Genomic DNA, 12,516 nt, shown 5'->3' with positions numbered 1-12,516 from the left:
GACTTGTAATTCGATATATTGTGATGGTCCACGATATTATTGTGAGAACTTTGACGAGATGATATCAAAATATTTCAGTTATTGTTGAAAAAGTATTGTTGCCTTACAAAAAAATGTCATTTAAAAAACACTTCTAAAATAAAAGCAATGCAACTTTAGTCCATACATGAGGTAAAAAGATAAAATATGTGTAAATTACATTAGAACTAGGGCTGGGTGTCATTAAGAAGTTGCCCATACGATACATACGTCGATACATAGGCCACGATACGATACATACCTTGATACAATGCACTTTTGATTTGATATGATATATGTACAATCAAAGATACGATATATTAAAGTCTTTGTTAAGTCACTTTTTGTGCAAAGTTCATATGAAACACAAACATTTTAATCATCAAAAGAGTAAAAATGTCAAATGTGTCGCATAAACGAGTTTCCTTCCTCTGAACCAACAACAAAACTGTAGCTGTAACAAAATAATTGAATAAAATATACCAAAAAAATCCTCTTGATGATATATTGATACATCAGCCCACGATATCGATACTGTATCATCACATGAAACGATACGATATACAGATACTTCGATATTTTTGCACAACCCTAATAGTGAATCTTTAAACATAGATAGAAGCGAAGATGAACCAAAAACACTTTGTGATGTCACGTGCTAACAGAGTGTTTTCAGTTTGAGAGAAAAACTCAGTGTAAAAGTGCAGGGTTTGTGTGTTAAACATGTGTGAATGAAACAAAACACAACTCCAGGTCTGTTTGTGACGAGGAAACTACTTTGGAACTAGGACTGGGTGTCATTAGGAAGTCGCCGCTACGATACAAACCTCGATACATAGGCCACGATACAATACATATCTCGATACAATGCACTTTGATATGATATATTTCAAATCCATGATACGATATATTAAAGTCTTTGTTAAGTTCATATGAAACACAAATTTTAATGCTTGAAACCGTGATATCGATACTGTATCATCACACAGATATTTCTATATTTTTACACAATCCTAACAGTGAATCTTTAAACATCAACAGAAGCTAAGATATAAGCAGTTCTTCTTTCAGCCTAAATAGAACTCAGTGTAAATGTGCAGGGTTTTTGTGTTAAATTTGTATGAATGAAACAAAACACAACTCCAGGTCTGTTTGTGCCGAGGAAACGACATTAAAACACAGATGAGAAAATAGCGTCTTATGGCCCTTGAAGTGTCTGAGAAAAGTCAAAGTCATGCTTCGTTTGACCTTGGTGATTCTGGTGACTTTGCGTCGTGCTTTTTTTTACAAAACCATCACTCTGAGCAACGCGCGCTCACCCAATGGCTCGCTTTCTTATTAGCATTCAGGTTGCGGGTTCAATTACCGTCTATATATAGTCTCCCGCGCTGTAAGTCATTTTGCTCTCTACCTGTACATGCGCTGGTGCTTTATTGCGCGCCCATGTCTCCCTTGGGTGCTCTCACCTCTGGTTGCTATGCTGCGCGCTGTTGCCGAGGATGATGTAATGTGCCATAATACTTTTGTCCCCCTCTCCCTCCCTCCCTCTCCCTCCTTCTCCTCTTCTTCTTCACCTGCCTGCTGCTCCTGCCGTACGAAGCCACCCGGGCGCGTCGGGAGAGCGCGTCGCCCCCTAGTGAGAGCACATGTGTAATCACGCCTCGGAGTAAAAGCTTTGTTAATCCGAGTCGGTGTCAAGTGAGTTTAGAATGATCGGTCATTGTTACAGCAGCTGCTCTTCTGTTTAATTAAATAACTGCATTTACTTAATTACTTTTGTGTTCCTGTAATTCTGGCGTTGGCTGATTAGACCTACGTATTTATCTTTGTTCATTAGTTAGTAGCCAACCATGTATTTCCACTTAAAGCCACATTATGTAACTTTTCAGCAAAATAAATACAATTTCTTTTTCATTCTCCTGCTCGGCTGTAATATTTCACGTATATCTCCATCGAGAATGTTCCAAACTGTGGTTTTAACTTTCTCTTCTCGTTTTTCCGTTGCATATTTTTTCCAAAGTTACATACTGTTCCGCAATGTAATTCTGTCTGATTAAATGTACTTTTGAATGTTATATTTGCTTACTAAAGTTTTAAATAATGGAAAAAACTGAAATTGCTGTGCTATGATTGAAACAGCATTTGAACTTTTTTAGCAGAAAATTCTAGTATAAAATAAATATCTGGATTTATTTGGGGTTTTGGAATATGGCAAAACTTATTATATACTGTCATTTCTGGACTATAAGACGCAACTTTTTTCTCACTCGTAAAACCCTGCGATTTATACAATGATGCGGCGAATATATGGACAGATTATTTGTTTGGCACATTGTCCATTCATATATACGGTCTACGGTTTGGAAACACGGTTTGTAATAAAATAAGTTCTGATGCTAAATGAACGACTTTATGACATGTATGAGTTAAATACAGGTGAGAGCGTAAATGACGAGAAGAAACGTCTCAAACTTCAGTAGCTGAACATCCACTCATACCTGATCGATGCACCTATCCCCGCCCCCAGAGAGCCTGAAATCTGCTGAAATCCTCCAAGACACTGACATGATACAGACAGAACAGAGGCTCTTTCTGCAGGAGACATGCGCAGTAGAGAGCGGGGAGAGACGGGGGTGATGCACCGATGCTCGTTTGATTGTGTTTTGAACAGTTATTTTGCACTTTTTTGCGAAATACATATGATGCAGCTTGGAAGAAGGAAATCGAGCTGCTGCACGTGAGCTCGACATCAGTGAGTCGTTGGTGAGACGTTGGCTGAACTGACTCAATGTAAAAAGACGACAAAAGCTTTCAGAGGTGATAAAAGCAGATGGTCCCAACTTGAAAACGTTCTTGAAGACGTGGACACCTGCAGCTTATAGACAGGCCTATATATGTAAAAAATAAATAAATAGATAAATAAATAAATCTTTTAAAGTTTGGTTGATGCTGCTTATATTCAGGTGTGTTCAATAATCCAGAAATTACGTTAACTGTTCAACATTTTATCCAAAATGAAAGGACCTATATTACACCAAATTGACTCTTGTGAGCTTTAAACTATGTTAGAATGTTGTTACCTCCTCAAAAACAGACCTGGAGTTGAGTTTTGTTTCATTCACACATATTTGAGTAACTCTTTATTATTAGTCTGTCTACATCTGCAAAGTTCAAAATGCCCTGTTCCACCTTGTGACGTCATAGAATACCGTATTTTCCGCACTATTAGGCGCTCTGGATTATAAGACGCACTTTTATAGAATGGTCTATTTTTTCAAACGTTTTCACAAATAAACCGCATCGGACTTTAAATGAAACACAACAGTTGGATGGGTGAGTGGTTTTGTTTGTTTGGCGCGTTCACGGTGACTCTGGGCTTTGTTCAGTTGTGGCGTGTAGGGAGGGTGTGTCTGGGACCAACGGATTGTCGGCGTGTTCGCAGTGACTCAGTTGTTCAGTTGTGTCTAGAAGTGGCACATTGCACTCGCTTTTTTGGTTCGTTCCTCCGTTCCGTTCCTCGTTGGCGTGGAGTGATGAGTGTGTCTGTGGGTGTTTTTGGCCGTGCGGTCGCTGTCTGCTCTGGATTGGGGCGTGCAGTCGTTTCTTGATGGGGTGAGAGGCTTAAGGGCGTATCTAATAGCCTGGAAAATACGGTAGTAGTTTTCAAGTTTGCAGCTCCCTTTTATCTTTGTTCAGATATCAGCAACTCCAGACCTGAAATCATCATGAGATTATAGTGAAGGTGTATGGAGTTAAAAACACAGTGGAGCACTTCCTGTATTACCACATGCCATCACAAGTTAAAGTTAAACATGTGCAAATGAAACAAAACACAACTCCAGGTCTGTTTGTGATGAGGAAACTACATTAGAACATTTTAGATCAGAAAATAGTGTGATATTGTCTCTTTAAGGAAGCCTAAATCAAACATTCCCATAGGATAAATGCTTTGCTAAAACTCTTTGGATCCGCTCTTTCATTGTCTTCATATCTCCAGTATGTCCTCGTCCTAAACGTGGTTATAGAGAATTTGTCACTGGGAGGTGAACAGCTGGCACACGAGGAGGGAATTGAAACGCTTTATTTAAACAGATCAAACCCACACAGTTTGATTTGTGCTGCTGTGAGAGATGACCTTCTGAGTCTGGAGCTCTGTTATGAACTCAAATACAAACAGTCTCAAACCAGAAGACACAGACACACGAGCAACTGTACTCTCTCGAACTGTTTCATACGAATCTCGATACAGGGGTGTACAGCTCCACAATGAAAGGGCCCAGATTACAGTTTTCTGATCTACTGTATGTTCTAGTGTAGTTTCCTCATCACAAACAGACCTGGAGTTGTGTTTTGTTTCATTCACACATGTTTAACACACAAACCATACAGATTTTGGCTAAGTTCTTCTCTAAAACTGAAAACACTCCACCTAATGTCATGTGGTAATACAGGAAGTGCTTCACTGTGTTATTAGAACCTACCGTCGTAGTCAAGACGCCACTAATCGAGACTAAGACCAGTACGAAATCACAGGGTCCCGAGACCAAGACCTCTGAGGGTCGAGCCCGAGACAAGACCAAAACTTTTTAAGCTCAAGACCGTGACAAGACCGAGACCACAGCCCATCGAGACCAAATCAAGACCATCTTTGTCATTAGTGATGGGCGAACGGAGCCTCGTGAAGCATTGACACCTCAGTCGCAATATTGTCTCAAATGTTTGGACGTGTCTGAGGCCTCGGAGAAACACTGACCTCTAGTGGACATATTTAACAATGAGACAATACTTGTGTGCAGAGCGACACCGTACCAACAACAATAATAATGATGATTTAAAATAATATGTAAAGAGCAACATAAATAGCAGCTGTAAATAAGAAAATTGACCTTGTTCGGTGGAATTAGATCAACGTGATCCCAAACCATGGATCGCTTTTTTCCACTTGTAGAACAAATGCCAAAAGTCGCCAAAAGTCAAAATCACCACTAACGTCACACAATCCTCCTCACTACCAACATTTTTAAGAAATATTGGTGCGTCTTTCATACTGTAGGCGTTTACCACTTGTCAAACCACAGAAGTGCGCCGAACACTCTGAACACTCTGAACCGATCGCAGAGCGGAACATTCGCTGAGCCAATGAAACGCTTCGATACACTGAAGCGACTGACACGCAGAGCGAAGCAGCAGGGGGAGGGGCCGACACTTCCACACTTTGGTCACGTGAGCGGCTGCTGCGAGACGAGCTCCGAGGCAGTGCTTCAGAGTGATTTGTTTGAGAAAGAACGAGACGTGCTCCTGAGCTCCGTCTCATTTGCCCATCACTACATTTTCCATATTTATTTGTATTTTAATCTTGAATCTTACTCTTGAAATAAACATGTAGATCGGTAGAGTAGTTAGATCCACTGGCCCACAGGTTGTGTCCTTGGGCAAGACATTGAACCCACCTCACCCTCAGTGTCTGTGTGCACGAGTGTATGAATGTGTGTATGAATGGGTGAGCGGTTCCTTGATGTAAAGAGCTTTGAGTGCCTTGAAGATGGTAAACTTCAATTTAAATCGACACATTAAAAAATAAAAGCCATTTATTTTTGTTGTTTAGCATGACCTTGTTACCGTATCCTTCTTGACACTCTGGACACTGAACAGTTTCACCTTTTATACTTTAATAAAACACATGTTAAAGTCTATATTTTTGTTGTTTCTCTTAGCGTGGCCATATTACTGTATCCTTCAAACTCTGGACACTGAACAGTTTCACCTTTTGTACTTTATCAAAAGGAGAATTTCAATTTGTCAACTGCACAAAAGTTTATTTGGTCAAAAATGTTTTGCAGCTCATTCAAGCTGCTTTTTCAGTTCTGGTCAAAATACTGGAGGACACTTCTTTGTGTCTGTGTGAAGGGAGGCGCTAACTACACTGAAACTATTCTGAAACTAATACTCTACTAATACTACTACTAATACTAATACTCTACTTGTTTACAGTTTCTGTTTGTTAGTTAGGCGTATTCATGTAAGTGTGGGGTCTTTTTAGCTGCTGTCACACCTCTGGGCCTGACCTGGCTATCCCTATTTTTTTCTTTGTTTGTTTTGATTTAGGTTTGAAGATAGAGTTGTAAATAGGAGATAGATGATGTCTGAGGCCTCCATTTCTGTTCAAAGATGTATTGTGTTTCCTAACAAAAATACCCTCTTTAACTCCCCTCTCAAACCATTTCTTTTCTCTGGCTCAGATCTGTACCTCACTGTTCTCTCTAAAGTGGCCCGAGGCTTTTAGGTGGAGATGTACAGCAGACTGAGGTCCACTATTGCTCTCTTGTCTGTTGGTACATCCTCTTGTGAAGTGGCTGTTTCGTTTCAACATACTTTAATAAAACTTAACTTGATGTATATATTTTTTGTTGTTTCTTTTCAGCATGGCCTCGTTATCGCATCCTTCGTGCTCTGGACACTGGACAGTTTAACCTGGAGATCTCTCACGCGGAGCTGTCCGATGACTCTCAGTACGAGTGTCAGGCCACAGAGGCGGCGCTGCGCTCCAGGAGGGCCAAGCTCAACGTGCTCAGTGAGTTTAACACACTTTTAACACAACTATACAAAACTTATGTATCCAATTTAAGAGTCTGAACTAACATTTAGTATTGACATTGTGTTTGGAAAATCTTTCCTCATCACAAACAGACCTGGAGTTGTGTTTTGTTTCATTCACACCTGTTTAACACACAAACCCTGCAGATCAGACTGAGTTTGCCTCTCAAACGGAAAACTCTGTTCGACTTTGTGATGTAATTTGGTAGTATTGGAGGTGTACTGCTGTGTTTTTAAACTCCATTGCCAATTTCTCCTAGGGAAAGTGGGAAAATGTAGCAGTTAACTTGAAAATGACTGCTTCATGACATCACAAGGTGGAACAGAGGATTTAGATTTTTGGAGAGTTAGACATGTAGACTAATTATCCAGAATTACTCAAATATGTTTGAATGAAACAAAACACAACTCCACGTCTGTTTTTGATAAAGTAACAACATTAGAACATGACTTAAAGCTCTCAAAGGTCCATTTTAGCGTAATACCTTTAATGTGTCTTCTCTAACTCGTACATTTCTGTGCCTGAAATTAGGGCAGCAACAATTAATCAGAATAAGTATGACTATTAAGACTATTTAAAAAAAAACTGGAAATTTGAATTTTTATCACAATATTTCTACCTGAGAGGACCTGTTTTGTCCCGACTCTCAAGAATCACTACTAACATATGCTTCTAAAATATTATTTAATTGCTGCCCTATTTGAATAAATAGATTTTATTATTATTATTTCTGTATGGTTTACAATTTAATTTATTTGACATTGCACTTCAGGCCTCAAAATGGTGCCAAAGAAATTGTGTTCTAACCAGGACTACACCAGGACTAAACCGGGTCTAAACCAGGACTAAAACAGGACTAAACTAAGACTAGACCAAGATTAAACCAGGTCTAAACCAGGACTGAACCAGGACTGAGTGTTGGGAGGGCCAGGAGGTGCACCTGGTTTAGTCCTGGTTTAGTCCCGGTTCAGTCTTGGTTTAGTCCTGGTTTAGTCCTGTTTTAGTCCTGGTTCAGTCCTAGTTTAGCCCTGGTTTAGACCTGCTTTAGTCCTGGTTCTGTTAGCTCTGTCTTGAGTGTGTAGTTTATTATTATTTGTGTGTGTGTGTGTGTGTGTGTGTGTGCAGTACCGCCGGAGGACCCACACCTAGAGGGCGCCCCTGAGCTGTTGCTGATGGCCGGGACTCCCTATAACCTGAGCTGTGTGACGAGAGGGGCCAAACCCGCCGCTCACATCCAGTGGACCAAGGACGGGGCCGCGGTGGACGGAGCGCACCAGTCCACCGTGAGTCCACACATACTCACACATCCTCTTAAAGCACACTACGGAACTTTCTGTTGGGGCTCCGTCACCTGCTTGTTACTATGGAGATGATTTGTGGACAGTACCTGTTTCTTTGAGTAAACACATTCTCAAAGATTCTTGTTAAACCTCAAACGTGAAACGTGTACAGATCCTGGTTCAAGGAAATACTCAAGTAAAAGTAAAAATATCACATGAAAATTTTACTTAAGTAAAAGTACAAGTCCTGTGGAAATGAAATACTCAAGTAAAAATTCAAGTATCATGAAAAAATCTACTTAAGTCAAAGTACAAATACAGGAGCAAAGAAATACTCAAGTAAGAGTAAAAGTATCGCATGAAAAATATACTTCAGTAAAAGTACAAGTCCTGGAGCAAGGAAATACTAAAGTAAAAGTAAAAGTATCACATGAAGAATTTACTCAAGTAAAAGTACACATACAGGAGCAAAGAAATACTAAAGAAAAGTATGAAAAAATCTACATACAGGAGCAAAGAAATACTAAGTATTAAAAGTATACTAGTATTAAAAAAAATTTACTGAAGAAAAGTAAAGAAAAAATCTACTGAAGTAAAAGTATTAAAGTACCTATTTAAAAATTTACTTTAAGAGTAAAAAGTAAAAGTATTTGATAATGATTTTAAGAACAATTAAAGGATGAAATGTAATGATTTTGATAAAGAATTCAGCTGATTTTAAGTGATTTCTTTGTTTTTCTGTTTCTGTTTTTGTGTTTTTAGTTTGCAAAAAGTTGTAATGTTAACAAATTAAAAGTGTTAAGCGTTAATTAAAAGTGCTAAAAATAGAGTCTGAATTGTTTCAGCAGGTCTCAAACCATACAGAAAAGTACTTTTTACTTTTCAGTCCAGATCTAAAATGTAGTTGTAACCAGGGTTAAATCCAATCCGGTTAGGTAAAGATCCAACCCAGGTTTTCCCGTGTACCACATGACACGTCATTACCCATTACACCGCCCGCTCCACCAATTATCCAATCACAATCTAGCAGACTGAGTATAAAATGGTCCCTGAGAGCTCTGATCAACTAGACCTGTTGTTGGGACATTGTTATGTGCTGGGCATTTGAATTGAAATTGGGTCTAACGTGATGGCGAGCTAGGACCATCCTTTGAGAAAGTCTCCGGTCTGGTAGGAGGCTAACAGTCTGTTCTCTCCCACCTACTTGAGCTACACCAACTACTCAACTGTCTGATAATTCGCCCTTAATGGACATTGCACCCTTTCACAATAACTGATTATGGACCCTTAACATACCGTATTTTCCGCACTATTAAATGGTCTATTTTCAAACTTTTTTCACAAATAAACCGCACTGGACTTTAAACGAATGGATGGGTCAGTGGTTTTGTTTGTTTGGTGCGTTCACGGTGACTCTGGGCTTTGTTCAGTTGTGGCGTGTAGGGAGGGTGTGTCTGGGACCAACGGATTGTCGGCGTGTTCGCAGTGACTCAGTTGTTCAGTTGTGTCTAGAAGTAGCACATTTGATTCGCTTTTTCGGTTCGTTTCTCCGTTCCGTTCCTCGTCGGTGTGGAGTGATGAGTGTGGCTGTGGGTGTTTGTTGCTACGCGTTCGCTGTCTGCTCTGTGTGTGTTTGCGTGTTCTGCGGGTGGTGCGGCTTTGTAGTTTACTCAAGTCGTGCTGGGACACCCGAGTGGATTCGTGGATTCGCTCTGGATTGTGGGGCGCGCGGCCGTTTTTTTGATGCGGTTAGAGGCTTAAGAGCGCGTCTAATAGCCCGGAAAATACTAATACTAATACTAATAATAAAGTTGATCGTAGTTCACATTTAATTAATGTTGTATCTGTTTGATCTGATTTTTGTTTAGCTGCAGCTTTTTTATACATTGGGTTATTTCACTCATTTTTGTACAATACACGTTATTTATTTTCAACCATTCTGTTGTCCTCATTTACTGCCCCTGCCCTCCTGTAGTCCTACCCTCAATCTTCTGATCATCCATCTCAGCTAATTACACATAATAGTTATTACACTGTCATTACATAGTAGTAAGAAAACACTTGTTACATAGTGGAGTAGAAAGTACTAGGGCTGGGTATCATTAAGAAGTTACCGATACGATACATATCTCGATACATAGGCCACGATACGATACGCTTTCCGATACAGTGAGCTTTTGATTCAATATGATTCAATACAATATATTTCACATCGATTCGATACGGTTCATTGTAAAAAAGGCTAAATGTTGCCACTGATACTAAAAGTCCACTAAGTTTGTGAAAAGTGAATGTGAAAAACATCCATTTTACTCAAAACAGTGAAAATGTCAACACAACTGTAGCTCTCACACAAACTAATTTAGTAAAAATATACCTAAAATACTCTTGACGATATATCGATACAGCAGCCCACGATATCGATACTGTATCAGCACATTAAACGATGCGATATATCGATATTTTGATATTTTTGCACACCCCTTGACGTAAAAGTAAAAAGTTTCCAGTGTAAAAATGACTTAAAGCTGCACTATGTAACTTTTTGGCTGGGGGTCCTTCACCTGCTTGTTTCTATGGATACGTCGTTTCTCTGTCTGGAATGTTCCACAGTGTGACATTAAAGAGCTCTACTTTAAATTTACTTAATTACAGGTGGTTTTATAGCTCAAAAATACCTAGAAAAACAAACATTCTGACTGAGTGGGGTCGCCTCTCCGCAGATCTGACCTGTAACTTGGTCTGGTTTGGTCTCCATGAAGATAGAAATGATTAATAACTGTGAAACATTCCAGAGAAAGCAATAACATCTCCGTGGACAAAAGCATTTGACGAACCCTCCACCGGAAAAGTAACACAATGCACGTTTGAGTAAAGCGCAGATACTTAAATGAATTGTTTCTTTGAGAGGACATATTGTTTGTTTGGAAAAGGTGCGGAGAAAAGGCCCGGAGCTGTGTTTTTCTGTTAAATCCTGTTAACAGTGGAATCTTGTTCTTTCTTGAGTCTGACACTTCTTTTTAATTAAACAATGGCGGCTTCACTTTTAGGTCGGATTCAGTGAGAAAACTGCGAGGGTGTGAGAAGATGGGACAAAGAGAAAACCTGTTTTTGTTGGAAATGTAGTCAGCAGATTCTACACTTAAAAACAGTTTGGTTTCAGTTAAACAAATAAACAGGGGTGAGGATTAGGATTATACTGACAACATTTAGGGCCTGTTTACATGAGAATGCTTGCGGGTAAAAACGACCATATTTGATCAGAAGTGTCTTTTGTTTAGATGGTGATTTTTCCGCCGTAACGTTTCCGTCTACACTGCCCAAGACGCAAAACTCTGGTCAGATCTGCTCACGTCGCGTACACGTTTACGTCACATAAACACAGTACACAGAAACAATCATGTGGGATCATTTCCAGCTCTAATAAACTTACAGGAGGCTCCCAACAAATATCGAGAATCTGCAGAGATACGATTAGTGAACAGAAAAGGATCTGCAATCACCTCTGTCAAATTCCAGATGCACCAGTTGGTCACAGGCGAGCCGACGGGTACGGGCAAATAGTTGCTGAAACGGGCGGGTTTTAAAGTTCTGGAACTTTAAAGGGACTTGCTGGCAGGAGTGACTTACTAGCAGGCAGACAGGACTAGGACTAAAAGACAGGACTAAAGGCAGGACTAAAGCAGGACTAAGACTAGACAGACTAAAGGACTAAGACTAAAGCAAGACTAAAGCAGGACTAAAGCAGGACTAAAGCAGGACTAAGCAGGACTAAAGGACTGGACTAAAGCAAGACTAAAGCAGGACTAAAAGGACTAAAGCAGGACTAAAAGACTAAAAGACTAAAGACTAAAAGACTAAAGACTAAAGCAAGACTAAAGCAGACTAAAGCAGGACTAAAGCAGGACTAAAGCAGCAGACTAAAGCAGACTAAAGCAGGACTAAAGCAGACTAAAAAGACTAAAGCAAGACTAAAGCTAAAGCAGACTAAAAGACTAAAAGGACTAAAAAGACAAGACTAAAAGACTAAAGCAAGACTAAGCAAGACTAAAAGACTAAAGCAAGACTAAGAAAAAGACTAAAAAGACTAAAGCAGACTAAAGCAAGACTAAAAGACTAAAGCTAAAGCAAGACTAAAAGACTAAAAAGACAAGACTAAAGCAGACTAAAAAGCAAGACTAAAAAGACTAAAGCAAGACTAAAAAGACTAAAGCAGGACTAAAGCAAGACTAAAGACTAAAGCAGACTAAGCAAGACTAAAGCAAGACTACTAAAGCAGACTACTAAAAGACAAGACTAAAAGACTAAAGCAAGACTAAGCAAGACTAAAGCAGACTAAAGCAAGACTAAGCAAGACTAAAGCAGGACTGACTAAAAGCAAGGACTAAAGACTAAAAGACTAAAGACTAAAGCAGACTAAAGCAAGACTAAAAGACTAAAGGACTAAAAGCAAGACTAAAGCAGGACTAAGCAGCAAGACAAGACTAAAGCAAGACTAAACTAAAAGACTAAAGCAAGACTAAAGCAAGACTAAAGCAAGACTAAAGCAGGACTAAAGCAGGACTAAAGCAGGACTAAAGCAGGACTAATCTTGGACTTAAGAGAGAGAGAACGCTGAGCCCG

The 12,516-nt window shown here is 39.5% G+C and overlaps 1 protein-coding gene across 1 annotated transcript in view; it reads left to right on the top strand.

Annotated features, from left to right (window-relative positions):
• kirrel1b (kirre like nephrin family adhesion molecule 1b) overlaps positions 1 to 12,516 on the top strand; it is an 88,269-nt gene that overhangs the window by 28,754 nt on the left and 46,999 nt on the right. The window contains 2 exon segments of the mRNA XM_055151876.1: positions 6,440 to 6,589; positions 7,739 to 7,896. Of these exon segments, the coding sequence (XP_055007851.1) occupies positions 6,440 to 6,589; positions 7,739 to 7,896 (308 nt within the window).

This window comes from Boleophthalmus pectinirostris, unplaced genomic scaffold (genome assembly GCF_026225935.1).
Source record: "Boleophthalmus pectinirostris isolate CB_2022bp ecotype Guang Dong unplaced genomic scaffold, ASM2622593v1 HiC_scaffold_16, whole genome shotgun sequence".
NCBI lineage: Eukaryota > Metazoa > Chordata > Actinopteri > Gobiiformes > Gobiidae > Boleophthalmus > Boleophthalmus pectinirostris.
Note: the sequence above shows the minus strand (reverse complement) of the source record. Positions and strands in the feature narration are given on the sequence as shown.